Source organism: Myotis yumanensis, unplaced genomic scaffold (assembly GCF_028538775.1).
Source record: "Myotis yumanensis isolate MYYU_CA2020_CCGP unplaced genomic scaffold, mMyoYum1.0.hap1 SCAF_3, whole genome shotgun sequence".
NCBI classification, from domain to species: domain Eukaryota; kingdom Metazoa; phylum Chordata; class Mammalia; order Chiroptera; family Vespertilionidae; genus Myotis; species Myotis yumanensis.
The window spans coordinates 171,163,427-171,180,718 of record NW_027223754.1 but is presented as its reverse complement, the minus strand read 5'-3'; the positions used below and the strand labels follow the sequence as shown (position 1 = coordinate 171,180,718).

Below are 17,292 nucleotides of genomic sequence, written 5' to 3'. Positions count from 1 at the left end.
TGGGGGTGCCCCGGCCCAGGCCTAATGCCTCGGCCAGAGGCTTTAGGCTTGGGCCGGGGAGGAGCCAGGCAGTGATCCTTGATGGTGGTGGCAGCCCGAACCGGGACGCAGCCAGCCAGCGATCTTTGATGGCGACGGTGGCTTGGAGCTGAGGGTGCCCTGGCCCAGGGCTAATGACTCGCCAGAGGCATTAGGCCTGGGCAGGGGCCAAACCAGCAATTGGTGTGAACTACAGAGGAAACACCTTTCCTGACTGCTGATTGGCTAAGCTCCCTGTATGCCACTGGTAATATTCTTACTAACTTGGGTAATAAGAGTCCAAAAAGTGATCTAGGGTTTTTTTTACCACACTCCTGGAGAAAAAAATGAAGGTCTGCTGCTGGAGGGTTAAGAAATGTCATATCCTGTCTTAGCCAGTTTGGCTCAGTGGATAATGCCTCGGCCTGCCCAACGCAGTTTCTGGGTTCAATTCTGACCAAGGGCATGTACCTAGGTTGCAGGTTCCTCCCTGGCTCCAGCCCAGGTCAGGGCTCATGCAGGAGGCAACCAATCAAAGTGTTCCTCTCACTTTGATGTTTCTCTCTGTCTTTCCCTTTCTCTTCCACATTCTCTAAAAATCAATGGAAACATATCCCCAGGTGAGGATAAAGAAAGAAAGAAATGTCATATCCCATGAAAGACACTTCTTGAAAATGCCTAAAGAAAGTTGTCATTTTTTCATGGTGAAAGGACTGGAGTACGTGTTGATGAAAACACCTTGGTGGCTGCAACAGTGCGGTGATGGGGCTGGTGCCTTCCCCTGATCAGCCCGGTCGACTCCCACAAAGGGAGGCCAGACTGTGGCTTAGGCCCACTCCCCAAGGGGAGCAGGGAGCAGCTAGTAGGACATCCCCTAGGGCTCCCAGTATGTGATAGGGGGCAAGCTGGGCTGAGGGAACCCCCTCCCCAGTGCACAAATTTTTGTGCACCGGGCCCCTAGTCCTATATAATAAAAGGCTAATATGCAAATCAACTGAACAGCGAAACAAATAGTGGAACAATCAGTTGCTATGTCGTGCACTGACCAGGGGGCAGACACTCAATGCAGGAGCTGCCCACAGCCCACAGGCCCCAGGCGAGCCAAGGCAGGTGCCAGCGGGGACCCCCCAATCACCGCGCTGGTTGCCCTGCAGAGGGAGGCAACTGATGGTGGCAGCGAGGGCAGGGCCGGCGAGTGGGTGGTGCCAGGCCAGCCAAGGCAGGTGCTAACGGGGTCTCCTGATTGCCCTGCCAGTTGCCCCACAGATCGGCCCTGATCGCCGGCCAGGCCTATATAATAAAACCCTAATATGCAAATCGACTGAACGGCAGAACGACCAGCGGAACTGGTTGCTATGACACGCATTGACCACCAGGGGGTAGACGCTCAACACAGGAGCGGCCCCCTGGTGGTCAGTGTGCTCCCACAGGGGGAGTGCCGCCTAGCCAGAAACCAGGCTCACGGCTGGCGAGCGCAGTGGCTGTGGCAGGAGCCTCTCCCGCCTCCATGGTGGCGCTAAGGAGCAGCGAGCCTGGCTTCTGGTTCACAGATCCCCAGGAGGATCGAGCCTAACCCAGCAGGTGCCTATCCCCTGAGGGGTCCCAGACTGCAAGAGGGCGCAGGCCAGGCTAAGGGACCCTGGCCCCCCAGTGCAGGAATTTCGTGCACCGGGCCTCTAGTCATTATATATATATATATATGGCTAATATGCAAAGTGTCCCCTCAGGAGTTCGACCAGGAGACCAATCGATCACTATGACGTGCGCTGACCACCTGGAGCTGCGTGAAATGAAGGAAGGTCCCAGTTGGCAGCCAGAAGGCCCCAATCAGCCCTGATTGCTGGCCAGGCCTAGGGACCCTTCCTGTGCATGCATTTCATGCACCAGGCCTCTAGTTTTATATCTTATTTATCCCTGACTTCTATCCCTGATAGACATTTAGACTCTTTTTCCAAATAAATCTCCCTGTAAAAATCTTCCTGGGAAAATGTGCAAGTTTCCCAAGACTAGTATCTTGAACAATAATTGCTGGATACTAAGGTAAGCACATTTTTAACTTTGGAACACTCACCCCATCCTGAGCTCTGCAATCTAATGAGTGAAAATTTATGGCTCATAAGTTTTTAACTGCATTCCCTGCAAATGAGACTGAGCATTTTCTCAGTTCATTAGCCATTCCAATTTCCAGTTTCCTCTGCTGTGAATTTCTTTAATAACCATTGTTCATTTTATTTATATTTGCATCATCTTATTCTTTTGATCTTTATATATTGTGGACACAAATCCACTGGATATTACAGACACTGCACATATCTCCCAGTTCTGCTACTTATCTTTTTGTTTGATTTATGATGTTGTTTACTAAACCTGTTTTTCTTTTTGAGGTACTCAAATTCTTTATCCTTGATGGTTCAGTCTTCTTGACTTGTTAAAGAAAACTTGTTAACGTTTTTCCTGTTCAGTGCTTAAATTAACTTTATTTCTGCATATGGTTTGAGATCTAGTCCCTTCCTTCATATGAAAAACCAATTCACTGGTTCATGCTCTTTCTCTGCTGATAGAAAATGCCATCTCTAGCACTTACCAACTTCAACTACATATGGATCCATTTCTGAACTGTTTATTAAACTGTCTTTTCCTGTATTAAGACTATACTACTTTAAATACCATGTTTTTATTTTACTTGTTTATTGAGGTATAATTCACATAGAGTACACAAATGCTGTATACAACTTGCTTTTTAAATGTCTAACACCCCTTGGTGATCCAAACCAATATATTAGCATTTCTCTAGAATGTTCCCTCATACCCCTTGGCAATAAGTACCATGTTTTTGAGATAACTATTATTCCTATCTCTATCACCATTGATTAGTTCAATCTGCTTTTGAGCTTCCTGTAAATGAAATTATTCAATATGTAACCTTTTGTTTTTCTCTTTCTTTGCTCAACATTAAATCTGGGAAATTCATCCCATATTGTGTGCAGCAGTTTATTTTTTTTCATAGCTATGTAGTATTTCATTCTAAATACTATAAATTAGTCTTGATATCCACAGGAGAAGTTCTTCCTCATTCTTTTTCTTCTTTCAGAACTCTCGGCAATTCTTGTGTCTGTATCTTTGTATATGAAGATATTTTCCACACACAAAAAATTCTATAGGGATTTTTGTCTCAAACTACATATAAATCACAGAGATGTAATTTTAAAGCAATATTTATATTTCTCCCCCATAAATATAGTAATCCTACCTTTTATTCATGTCTAACTTTACGTCCTTCAAACTTTGGGTACTTTATAGAATTTGCTGTAACTGAGATATTTTTTATTTTCTGACTGGCTATTGCCAAATGGAATGTTGATCTTGTATCCAGTAACATTTAAGTCCCTTAATAAAGTCAGTTGACTTTAAAAAAAAAATTCTAGTCATTTGTTCATCTCCTTTTTCTTTCTCTAATCCTTTTGGATTTTCTTTTTCTTAACTTACCAGTACAGGTGTACGTGTCTTATTCTCAACTTTCATGGGAATATTTGTAAGGTTTCCCCATTAAGCATGATGCTTGCTGTTTGAAAGACAACCTTTACTGGAAGAAAAAAGTTCAATTCTCTTCATGGTTTAAGGGTTACTTTAAAAAATTAATAGATAGTGACTTTTATCATATATTTTCACTAAATCTTTCAAGGTTTTTTCCCTAAGTCTTATAAATTACACTGATGGTTTTCAAATATTGAACTGTCCTTATATTCTTATCATCATTATAATTTTTATGTCTCTGTTCATAAATGAGGTTGAATATAAACTTTCCCTTGTATATTCTTTCCAATTTAGGTTTCAGGGCTAGACGTCTAATAAATGATCAGGGTAGCATTCCCCTTTTTTTTTTCTATAATCTGGGTCAGTTTGTATAAAATTGGGTTTTCCCTGGCCAGTGTGACTCAGTTGGTTGAGCGATATCCCATGCACCAAGAGGTCTCAAGTTTCAATTCCCACACACCCAGGTTTTAGGTTCAATCCCCAGTTAGAGGGCATGCAGGAAGCAGCCAATCGATGTTTCTCTCCCTTTCCCTTCCTCTCTCTCTAAAACCAATAAAAATAAATAAAATTGGGATATCTGTTCCACAAAAGTGTATCTGAAATCATAATAAACTTCACATTAAAACTACAGTGGGGCCTTGACTTACGAGTGTCCCGACTAACAAGTTTTTGGAGATACGAGCCGTCTCTCGGACGATTTTTTGCTTTGAGTTGCGAGCTAAAATTCGGGTTAAGAGCTAGCTTCAGATACCCCACCGCTAGTTGGCGCAGCGAACGTCACAGTGAACGCCACAACATCAGCCCAGCATCACGTGTCTCACTTGTTCACTTTATGATTTGACATACGAGTAATTTGAGTTAGGAGCTCCGTCACGGAACGAATTAAACTCGTAAGTCAAGGCCCCACTGTATTCCTTCTGGTACAAACTGTATAGTTACAGAATAGTCAGGGAATATACAGTACAGCATAGGGAATATAGTCCATAATATTGTAATAATAACTACGGTGTCAGATGGATACAATATTTATCAGGATGACCAGTTAGCAAGTTATATAATGGCTAATTACTGGGCTGCACACCTGAAACTAATATAATATTGTATGTCAACTGTAATTAAAAATTAAAGTAAAAAAAACCTATTCCTTCTGAAATCACTTCACACCTTTGAGGATGGCTATAGTCAGACTCATAATGGAAGTGTTGGTGAGGATGTGGAAAAATTTGGGCCCTCATACACTGCTGGTAGGAAAGCAATCTAGCAGTTCCTCACAAAGTTAAACATCAAGTCACCATATGACCTATCAATTCCACTTATAGGTTTATACTCAAAAGAAATGAAAACATATATCCACATAAAAACTTGTACACAATGCTGATAATAGGAAAAGAGTAGGAAATAATCCAAATATCCATCAATTGATGACTGGATAAACAAAATGTGGTATACCCATACAATGAAATATTACTTGGCCATAAAAAGGAATGAAGTGTATTGGTACATGCTACAACATGTTTAGACCTTAAAAATAAGTCAAAGAGGTGAACCACAAAAGGCCATATTAGTAAAGATTCCATTTATATGAAATGTCTAGAAGGGGCAAATCTATACAGAGAGTGGATTAGTGGTTGCCTAACACTGGTTTGTGGAGAATTGGGATTGAGTGCTAATAGGTAGAGAGTTTCTTTCTGAGGTGATGAAAATATTCTAAAATTGACTGTGGTAATGGTTGCACAACTGTAAAATACTAGAAACTATTGAATTGTACATTTTAAATGGGTAAGTGGTATAGTTTGTGAATTATAGCTTAATAAACTTGCTATTTTAAAAAATTCCTCTTGGGGAAATTTATTTCAGCTTTAATTTCTTAAATGGTTTTTATTTTCCTTTTCTTGTACAATTTTTTTTTAAATATTTTTTTTATTGATTTTTTACAGAGAGGAAGGGAGAGGTATAGACCGTTAGAAACATCGATGAGAGAGAAACATGGATCAGCTGCCTCCTGCACACCCCCTAGTGGGGATGTGCCCACAACCAAGATACATGCCCTTGACCGGAATCGAACCTGGGACCCTTCAGTCCGCAGGCTGAGGCTCTATCCAGTGGGCCAAACCGGTTAGGGCTTCTTGTACAATTTTAGAATTATTTCTTCCCCTAGAAAATATACCATTTCACCTGGTTTAAAAAATTTATATACATATAAATTAAGTAATTTCTTGTGATCTTTAAAATTACAATTGTACTTGTAATTATATTTTTATATGCAATTGCCTTGTAATTATATTCCATTTTTAAATATTTATAATTACATTCCACTTTTAAATTTTATTATTTGTCATCTGTTTCCTGATCAGTATTTTCAGAACTTAATCAACTGAAAAGAAACAGCTTTAATTTGAATAAACATCACTATTATTTTTATTATTGACTAGAGGCCCAGTGCACAGATTCATGCACCGGTGGAGTCCCTCGGCCTGGCCTGCAGGGATTTGGCCGAAACCAGCTCTCCAACATCCCCCGAAGGGCCCCAGATCTCAAGAGGGTGCAGGCCAGGCCGAGGGACCCCACCTGTGCACGATCGGGGCCAGGGAGGGACCATGGGAGGGCTCCAGGGCGTGTCCAGCCTGTCTCGCTCAGCCCGGATAGGTTGGACCCCAGCAGCAAGCTAACCTGCCAGTCAGAGCATCTGCCCCCTGGAGGTCAGTGCGCATGAAAGTGACTGGTCGAACAATAGTCAGATACTTAGCATATTAGGCTTTTATTTTATAGGATTATGGTAAATCTTACCAAATTCTGTTGTTTTTTTTATTTCCTCTCCCTTCTTTCTTTGGTTTTACTTTCTCCTTTTTGTAGTTGAATATCTGATTCATTTATTTTCTTTCAATCTAATACATGAATTTAAGGTTATAAATTTACCCTTAAAGCCCTTTTCTTGCATTCCTCAAGTTTTGATACAATGTTTTGTTGTAATTAAGCTCTAATTATTTCTTAATTTCCACTACTTTTAATTCTTGAAAAGTTCTGAGTCATTTTTTCTTCAATGTTGCTTCTCTACCATTGTATCCTTTTTTCTGGAACTCCAATAAGGCATTTGTTTGGTGCTTTTCAATGTAAAAGTTGGCCTCTAAGACATCTTAGCTTTTCTTTCGTTTTTTTTCATCTCTTTATCTTCTTGTGTTGTGTCCTGAGTTAACAACTTTTATCTTGAAATTAACAACTTCTTTCTTCAGCTGTGCCGAATCTTCTATTATGTCCATTTATGGAGTTAAAACTTTCTATACATATTTCATTTTCAATATTTCAAATGATTACTTTATATGTCTATATATTTGTTTCTTGATTGTTCTTGTTCAATTATAATGCAATATACTCTTTAAATTTTTTATTTTTTTAATGCAATATATACTCTTAATTAAAAAAAGGGAATAGATATATGTTAAGCTAATACACTTTTAGGTGAAATGTTCTTTGAAAAGTTCTCCATTGTAAAACTCTTCTTAAGGGTAAAAAAAATTTCTTAAAAGTTCTCTTGACTGCTATTTTATCTACCAAATATTATCCCACTGTGCCTACCTGCATCAAAGCATGGAAAGAACAAGTTCCATTATTCCCATTTTAGAATAAGAGAAACTGAATCACAGTAAAGTTCTTTTTTAAAAATATATATATATTTATTGATTTCAGAGAGGAAGGGAGAGGGAGAAAGAGATAGAAACATCAATGATGAGAGAGAATCATTGATCGGCTGCCTCCTGCACACACCCCACTGGGGATAGAGCCCACAACCCGAGCATGTGCCCTGACCTGGAATCGAACCATGACATGCTGGTTCATAGGTCAACGCTCAACTACTGAGCCAAACGGTAAAGTTCTTTTTCAAATACTTTCTCCCCAACTTTTTTTCTGAAAAATATCAAAGCCACAGAAGAGTTAAAAGTACAATGTATATCTATATGCCCTTCACCTAGGCTCAAAATTAACATTTGCAACATTTGCTTTATCTTTCTATTTCTCTTTATATATACACTAGAGGCCCGGTGCACGAATTCATGCACGGGTGGGGTCCAGCCAGCCTGCCCCGAAGGGGGCCGATTGGACTGGGCCAGAAGGGGGTAAGGGTCACGGGGGGGGGGGGGGGGGGGGGGGCGGGGGGAGCACTGGTTGGAGCCAGGGCCAGCCAAGGGGAGGGGCCACAGGCGGTTGGCCAGCCAACCCCGCCACCCGGCCTAACTCCCGGTCAAGGGGACAATTTGCAGACTAGCCTTTTATTATATACTAGAGGCCTGGTGCACGAAATTCGTGCACCAGGTCGGGGGGTCCCCTCAGCCCAGCCTGAACCCTCTCCAATCCAGGACTCCTCAGGGGATGTCCAACTGCCGGTTTATCCCCAGAATCGGGCCTAAATTGGCAGTCGGACAACCCTCTCACAATCCTGGACCGCTGGCTCCTAATCGCTCACCTGCCTGCCTACCTGGTCGCCCCAACTGCCCCCCGCTGCTGGCCAGGTCGCCCCCAATTGCCCTCCCTGCGGACCTGGTCACCCCCAACTGCCCCCCCCTGCCAGCCTGGTCGCCCCTCATGGCCCCCCCTCCAGCCTGGTTGACCCACACAGCCTGCTTGTTCAGTCGTTTGGTCGTCCCTCACTAACCCCCCTGCTGCATGGTCGCCCCACGCAGCCTGCTTGTTCAGTCATTTGGTCATTCCTCACTAACCCCGCTGCCAGCCTGGTCGTAGGCAGCCATCTTGTGAGGGCGTGAGGGTTAATGTGCATATTAACACTTTATTATATAGGACTAGAGACCTGGTGCACAAAATTCGTGCACAGGTAGGGTCCCCCTAGGCCTGGCTGGCAATCAGGGCAGATCTGTGGGGCGACTGGCGGGGTGACTGGGGGGCCCCTGCTGGCACGTGCCTTGGCCAGCCTGGCGCCACTGACTCACTGCCCTGCCCCCCACTGCCTACCTCTGTGGGAGGCAACCAGCAGGGCAATCGGGGGGCTCCCGCTGGCACCCACCTTGGCTGGCCTGGGGCCTGCAGGCTGGGGGCAGTTCCTATGTTGAGCGTCTGTCCCTGGCGGTAAGTGCGCATCATAGCGACTGGTCATTCCACCAGTCATTCTGCCATTCATTTGATTTGCATACAGTGGGTCCTCGGGTTACATCGGAGATTTGTTCCTATGGTGCGACGTAACACGATTTTCGCCGTAAGTCGGAACCCACCTACATAAGCACCTACGTCACTCACATGGAGCACATACACAGCAGTAACGAAGTGAAACAGTAAAAAAAAATTAGAAGAAAGATAACAATTCCTGACCTTTACTTGTGGTAAATAAATAATAAAAAACATAAAGCACATATGTACATACGTCAAAATGACAGAACTTTTTTTTTTTTATAAATAAATGGGAGAACGGTGATGTAACCACGAAATGACGTATGTCGAGTCCAACGTAACCCGAGGACTGCCTGTATTAGGCTCTTACTATATAAGATACATATACACACACATCCCCAAATACCCACATTTTCTTTTCTGAGCCCATTCCTAAACCCGTTGTGATCATTCAATTACAAATATTTCAGTATATACTGCTAACGAATAAGGGCATTCTCAATATAACCATCATACCATTATCAAACCAAAGAAACCATGCAATTGAATAGTCTCTTACATGGATGTGCGTAAGCAGACTCAAAACAAGCAATGAAGTCATCTGACTTTTGTTCTTTATCTTGGCTTGTCTAATGGACCTGAAATGGTTCTCTAGTGAATTATTTAGAAGTGACACTCAATCTGTCAAAGAACATTTCCTTCCTCAATGACCTTGAAAACAGATTTCATTTACTGCTTCATCAGACAGGTATATTTAAATCCAACTCCTCAAAATTGAGCAACAACCTTCTAAGATAGTCAAACCTCAAAAAATCAAGTACACTGAATTTCCAGTTGTTTTCTAATGCTTCACAAAGTCTTAAAGTAAAGCCAATCAACTTAACTTTCAAAACTATACACTCCTTGGTAATGTTCCATAGGAGAAGTTTATATTGTACTAAACAATAATTTCACTATACTAGTTTTATAGGGGAAAACACTGTTGTTCTTAAGAAAAACATACAGTACAAACAGCATTGATAAGCCTAAACCTGTTTATAAATGAAAAAAACAAACAAACTGTTAATATAGTTGTGAATTTATATTTTTAAAGAAAACCACTATTTTTTTCAGTGGATACAATTTAATCTCAGTCACTGATGTTAGGGACTAAATAAGGTAAAGAACAATAAAATCCTATCCTTGATGCCCTTGCCTGTGTGGCTCAGTTGGTTGGAGCATTGTCCTGTATACCAAAAGGTTGCAGGCTACATACCTAGGTTTCGAGTTCAATCCCTGGCCAGGGCACATAGGAAAGACAACCAATGGATGTTCTCTCCCACGTTGTGTCTCTGTCTCTGTCTGTCTGTCTGTCTCTCTCTCTCTCTCTCTCTGTCTTTCTCTCTCTCTTTCTCCCCCTTCCTCTCTAAAATCAATGAGCATATCCTCGGGTGAAGACTTAAAAAAAAGACCATACAAGTCAGTTTAAGAGGTTTATTTCTAAAGAAACAGCACTATAACCTGAAGCTAATATTTAAAAACTAAACTGTATCATACAAATAAGAATTATACCTATAATCACAGAAGTATTTAAGATCAATCCATAATTAAATAGCTAACAAGAAGGGTGTTTACTATGTACTACTAGGCACTGTCCTAAATACATCCCACGAATTCAATCCTCAGAGCAATCTCCTGTTTCTACTCACTGAAACAGAAGTAACAGAGAGGTGCTAGCATAAAACAATTTATGACCTCAACCTTAGAGAAAACTAGAATGAAAGAAAGCCATTTCAAGAAAACGGAAAATCAGAAACCAAAATATAAATATGACAAGTGTCCAGATAAGACCAAATAAAAGTTCCAAATTGCAGAAATTAGGGCTGGATAAATAGAATGGGATTGGATTATGAGAGGCCTTAAGTAACTAGCAAATGATGACAACTTTATAAAATAGCTAGAGCAAGCAAGCACCACTACAGGCACTTTATGTGCTAAAAGTGCTCTTTTAGAAATAACCTGGTGATGACTGAGAGAGAAAGAGAAGCTCTGTCCGTTTCTAACATTTACATGCCAGCTCAATAAATTATCTTGTACCTGAGGAACCAGAGAGCACACACAGAAACAATTGCACCACCCTTCGTATCAATAAGTCCATCCACAATGAACATGAAAATGGTAAATATAATTGCAGCATGCCCTGAATTATCTTCCCAATATACCTTCAGTGAAGTTAAAAGGTACAATCTAAACTATGTAAGAAGTACTAGTCAAGTTATATAAGACTATTTTTGCTGTTCAGTACTATGTCAAAAGAATTTGGCCAAATTTGGCATAAGCATAAATTTTACAGTGTTTAGTGTTTACTTCAATAAAAGCAACATTACAAACAAATGAATTAACATAATATTTCAACACAGAGATTCCTTGTATTGCTTTAGAACTATTATACTATTTACTATGAGGTAATAAACATAATTTTTATAAACAGCCATTATGTAAATGATACACTTTGAAATTAATGTCACATTTATTCACACACTATTTAAGAACTAGGTATTTATTATCCATACAATAAATTCTATAATCCATATCAAGCTTACGCTATGGCAAACAACTTCCTTTCTTTGTAATTAAATGAGCTCCTTCTAAAGAGAAGAAATGTGAGAAAAACATCTCAAGCTTGAAAAAACTAGCTTACTTACCAGTAACTTGAGTTATCCTATTGGGTCTTTTCCCTCACAGATCCACCTCTCTTGCCCTTCTGTCCAGCATGAGATTCTTCCTGATGGACAGCCACTGGAACTGAGGGGGCATGCAGTACAGATGTATATGTAAGAAAGTTGGGGGGAGGGGATTTGGAAGATGCTAGAGACATGCTTCAGTGCACTTGCTTACCTTCCTGAAATTGGAAATTTCAACGGTTCCTTGGTCCTCGAGGCATTCACAATAACTTCAAAGAATGTGGATCTGTGGAGATTACCCAATAGGAGAACTCCAGTTACTGGTAAGTGATCCAGCTTTTTCTTCTCTATCAGAATAAGAAGATTATTTCATTTTATTTGAGATTATTAATACATACAGAACTACAGAGAAAGGGTTATAAATTTACCAGATAACTACATATGCATGCACCAAAGTAAATGCAGAAACTAACTGCTAACCACAATGTCAACTAAAACTTCTGGCATTATTAGAAACACAAGCAAAACAAAACAAAACAAAAAACAGGTTTGATGGTTTCATTTTTAAAGTTCCACTATAATGGCAGTTATGTTTTAATATACACATAAGTCAGTTACCCCACTATTCCATTTCACTGAAACAACACCATCATTTTTAATATTAGTACAAGGATAATTAGTTGATCAAAATCTATCATTCCCTAACTAGTCATTGTCATTAACATTCATTGAATTTTGGTTTAGAGGCCAACAGTGGATTAACAATATACAAGGCTTCAAATAAAAAGCATCAACACAATTCCCATTCAGCATTCAATAAGTCTTTAAAATAATCATTTGCCACCTACAACAAATCAACCACACACACATATAAAAGTATGCCAGGCCATGGACAAATAACAACGCTGATTTTAAATACTTGTACAAAGTAATGTAATATTTTTATTAACTGTTACACTTAAAATAATTGCCTAAAAATGGACGTGTCATTTAAAAAAATCCAACTGTTTCTAACAAAAGGAAAAAAGGTCTAGTAAACAGAACTTTATCTTCAAGCTCACATTAATACATCCTGTTACCTTTAACTGAATACATATTAATCAGGTACCTGTTCACTTTAATGTGATACAGCATTGATGACTTCAAACACCAATTCTTGTTGAAGATACAGAGAGATGTTTCAATAATACACCTCCCTTTTACCATTATGTTACTAAATAACTATCCCCCCTACCCTTAAGAAACTTCGGTTTCATGGTTCTTCATTCTATGGAAACAAATTAAAGATAATGTATCATTTTTCCTTTGTTTTAATCATAAATAGGATAAAATGATGTATAAAATAGTTATTCAACAAAAAATTAAAAATATAATTCTAATAAATATCTTACATTTCTATCTTGTTATAAGGTAACTAGAGGCCCAGTGCACGGATTCGTGCACTGGTGGGGTCCCTCGGCGTGGCCTGCTGCTTCTGCCTGCGGCTCCCGCCTGCCGCTCCTGCTCATTCTGGCCCCACTGTGCCTTCTGCCGCCGCTGCTGCTGCTTGGTAGACTTGCTGCCGCTCCGAAGCGGTCTCTGGGCTGTGGCAGTCAGCTGGTCAGCCGTGAGCTCTGTGTCTGCGCCCATAGGTCAGCTGAGCAGTGCTCCCACTGTGGGAGCATACTGACCACCAGGGCGCAGATCCTGCATTGAGCATCTGCCCCTTGATGGTCAGTGCATGTCATAGCGACTGATCGACCAGTCGAACGGTTGACCAATCGAACGGTCACTTAGGCTTTTATATATATAGATAGATAATGTATTTCATAAAGGCTAACAGCACACGTCAAGACTGTTTCTAGATTTCTACTTATTTTAAGATACAAATCGTCTTTGGTAAATTATATTCGTTTTTCTATAACTCTGAATTTTAAAAATAACAGTACTTAATGCACTCAATTTTTTTCAATTTATCTTTATCGTTCAAAGTATTACATATGTCTCCCTTTTTCCTCCCATTGACTCCCTCCTCCTCACTCCCGCCCCCTCCCCAGGCCTTCACCACACTATTTATTGTCTGTGTCTATGGGTTATGCATATAAATCCCTTGGTTAATCTCTTCGCACCCTGCCGCTTCCCTCTGAGAATCTTAAGTCTGTTGCATGCTTCCATGTCTCTGGATCTATTTTGTTCCCCATTTTATTTGGTTCATTAGATTCCATATATAAGTGAGATCATGTTATATTTGTCTTTCTCTTACTAGCTTATTTCCCTTAGCATACTTTCCAGGAACATCCATATTGTCTCAAAGAGTCAGAGAGCCTTCTTTTTTTATAGCTGCATAGTATTTCACTGTGTAAATGTGCCATGGCGTTTTTATCCACTCATCTACTGATGGGCACTAGGGCTGTTTTCAGATCTTAGCTATTGTAAATAATGCTGCCATGAACATAGGGGTGCATGTATTTTTCTGACTGGTATTTCAGGCTTCTTAGGTTACATTCCTAGAAGTGGGATCATTGGATCAAATGGCAGTTCCATTTTAATTTCTCAGGAAACTCCACACTGTTTTCCATATTGGCTGCACTAGTCTGCATTCCTACCAGCAGTGTACTAGGGTTCCCTTTTCTCCACATCCTCACCAGCACTTATTGATTTGTTGATGGTAGCCATTCAGACAGGTATGAGGTGATGCCTCATTGTTGTTTTAATTTGCATCCCTCTGATGATTAGTGACTTTGAGCATTTTTTCATGTGTCTCTTGGCCATTTTTATGTCTTCTTTGGAGAAGTGTCTATTCAGGTCTTCTGCCTATTTTCCAACTGGGATGTCTTCCTTTTACTGAGTTGTATGAGTACTTTATATATTATGGAAATTAACGCCTTATCAGTTGTATCATTGGCAAATATGTTCTCCCATACAGTGGGCTCCCTTTTCATTTTTAAATGACACATTCACGAAAACAGGGGCATTACACAGACGTTCATTTCTAACTGTAATAAAAGGATAAATACCAAAAAGGTCATCTAGTTAGCTTTTCTAGTTAACTACATAGAAATCTTGTTCACTTCTATTCCCTGAAGAGTGAGCAAGTACATGGCATAAAGGTCCTGTTTGGCCCTAGCAGGTTTGGCTCAGAGGATAGAGCTTTGGCCTGCGAACCAAAGGGTCCCAGGTTCGATTCCAGTCAAGGACACATACCTTGGTTGCAGGCTCCTCCCTGGCCAGGGCCCACATGCAGGAGGCAACCAATTGATGTGTTTCTCTGACATCTGTTTCTCTCTATCTTTACCTCTTTCTTCCACTCTCTCTTACAAAAGGTCAAAGGAAAAATAGAGTGAGGATTAACAGGAAAAGAAAAAGTCTTACGTGTTTGGATTGATAAAATAGGCACAGGAACAATAATCCAAATATATTATCCTTATGATATAAGCTAATATAAAAGATGTCATTAAGAACTAAATAGCCCACCCGGCATGGCTCAGTGGTTGAGCATCAACCTATGAACCAGGAGGCCACGGTTCAATTCCCAGTCAGGGCACACGCTGGGTTGCAGGCTCAATCACCAGTGTGGGGCATGCAGGAGGCAGCTGATCAATAATACTCTTTCATCATCGCCATTTCTCTCTCTCTCTCCCTTCCTCTCTGAAATCAATAAAAATATATTTTTTTAAAAAGAACTAAATAATAATTTCTAAATTTTATTTACAGAAAATGCAGTCTCCATTAAACTCAGGTCTTATGAATTTAAAACACAATCAAGTACTTTTTTTAAAAAAATGTAAGTGAATGAAAAGGTCTTGAAAATATTTTAAGGCAACCAAAATGGTCACTTAGACACCAGTATTGAAAGCTATATTTGTCCTTGTTATCATGCCATAAGCTCAACTAAGATATACATCTCATCAGAATAGCTTAGAAAAGAAAATTCCAAAAATTAGGATGCTCTATTCAAAACTATCCCGTGTAAGCTTTAATAGTCATAAAGCTCATCCACAAAAACGTACTCCTTAGTAATCATGAACCAAATCAAGCATTTCACTAATGAAAATCTATTCCATCAAATCCATCGGAACTTATGACAACACTGCTCAGGAAACAATGTGGTAGAAACTTTCACTTCCATTACTATCCACTGGTTTGAACATTATATTTTGCCAAGAAGTAACTTAAATTGCAACTGATTTTGATTATTCCAGATACATTATTTTCTAATTTTCATTAAAATTTAAACATTTAATGTAAGATATTATGGTTATGAAAGTTGTTCAGGATAAGTCCTGGACTTGGAATCCTGTTACAGTGTAATAAAATTTGATATTATACACATATTTACACATATGTAAGTGACATTACTGAAGGGTTATATATAAATATGGAGGAATGTATGAATATATAATTGAGTTGAACCTCAGTTAACCAAAATAAGGTTAAAAGTGAGTTATAAACTAATTAAGTAATGTTATTTACAGAAAACTGTCCTCTTTTTGTCTCCTTAAACAGATTAGTATAGTATAGACGCCCATTTTATCTGGTTTTCCTAGCTAGAACTTCCTCTCATTATTATCCAGACGAGGAAAAGTTCTACAGGGCACTGCAGTTATATACAAAAATTGTCTATTGTGCCTTAGCTCCCTTTTCAGTCCCATGATATACTATCCTCAGGGTCCCAAATTATAAATACCATCTCATTTCCTAATCAAAATTTTCCTTTTCCTCAGTTTTTATCTGCCATTTTCCCTGTATCAACCCATAATGACAAACAAAAGCAGTACTATTTTCTTGTTAATGCAAATTAACCTGAAATCAAGAGGGCAAAAAATATATTCATCTGTAAAATAGGGATAACAACTGAACCTACTTCACAGGACAGTTGTAAGGATTAACTAAATTAATATAAGTGTTTAGAAACAACGCCTAGAATCTAATCATATATCCAACTATTAGCATGACCACCCAGAAATGAAATTATTTTCAAATGATGTTAAGTGTAACCTTTTTTAGAGGGATGTAATCTAAGGACTAAAAGAACAATAAAGAAACTCTAAACTTCATTCAGAGATTTATTATTTACATTAATTCTGGTTCTATTATTTTGAAACTATATTTTTATATTGCAAGATAAAGAAAATAAGTAATTGATGTTATTAGAAATCACAATTTGCAACATAAAAGAGCTACAAGAACACATTAATATTAAAACTGAATTGCAAATACCACTCCAGTGGTCAGCAAGCTGCGGCTCTCGAGCCACATGCGGCTCTTTGGCCCCTTGAGTGTGGCTCTTCCACAAAATACCGACTTCTGCGCATGGGCCACGAAGTTTCAATCGCACTGTACATGCACGCCCGCACGTGGTATTTTGTGGAAGAGCCACACTCAAGGGGCCAAAGAGCCGCATGTGGCTCGCCAGCTGCAGTTTGCCGACCACTGCACTAGACACTCTTGTTTTTTTAAAAAAAGAATATAGTTTGGAAAGAGTTAATAAAACATTCTAGATACTAAGTAAATCACTATCGTTACCTACCAATTATATCTACTAATATTATAAAATCAGCCATAACATTAGATTTACTTTATTAAAGGAAGCTATTCAGACTTTAAAAGTTGCCAGAAACAGCCAGGCTGATGTGGCTCAGTGGTTCAGTGTCGACCCATGAACCAGGAGGTCACCAGTTCAATTCCTGGTCAGGGCACATGTGCAGGTTGCAGGCTGGATTCATAGTAGGAGGTGTGAAGGAGGCAGCTGATCGATGATGTTACTCTCTCATCAATGTTTCTATTTCTCTATCCCTCTCCCTTCCTCTCTCTAAAAATCAATAAAAATACATTTTTTAAAAAGGTGCCAGAAACATTTACACAAATAATTTTTCATGTCCCAATACCTGATTTTTATAAGCTAGAATTTTAGGGCTGCTGTAAATTCTTAATTGAAAATATGAGATAAACAGTATATAGTCATGCTCTTTACCGACACTTG

The 17,292-nt window shown here is 39.6% G+C and overlaps 1 protein-coding gene across 5 annotated transcripts in view; it reads right to left on the bottom strand.

Moving 5' to 3' along the window:
• YAF2 (YY1 associated factor 2) overlaps positions 1 to 17,292 on the bottom strand; it is a 106,303-nt gene that overhangs the window by 64,649 nt on the left and 24,362 nt on the right. For 2 of the 5 annotated variants that reach the window (XR_011470836.1, XM_070410411.1), the window contains exon 3: positions 11,545 to 11,616. The exons of 1 other annotated variant lie outside the window; for it this stretch is intronic. Coding sequence is in view for 3 of the 4 variants with exons in the window: in XM_070410411.1 (XP_070266512.1) it covers positions 11,545 to 11,616 (72 nt within the window). In the remaining variant the exon portion in view is untranslated. Of the gene's footprint in view, positions 1 to 11,544; positions 11,678 to 17,292 lie in introns of all 5 variants that reach the window. 2 more of the 5 variants (XM_070410413.1, XM_070410412.1) reach the window with 1 other exon arrangement.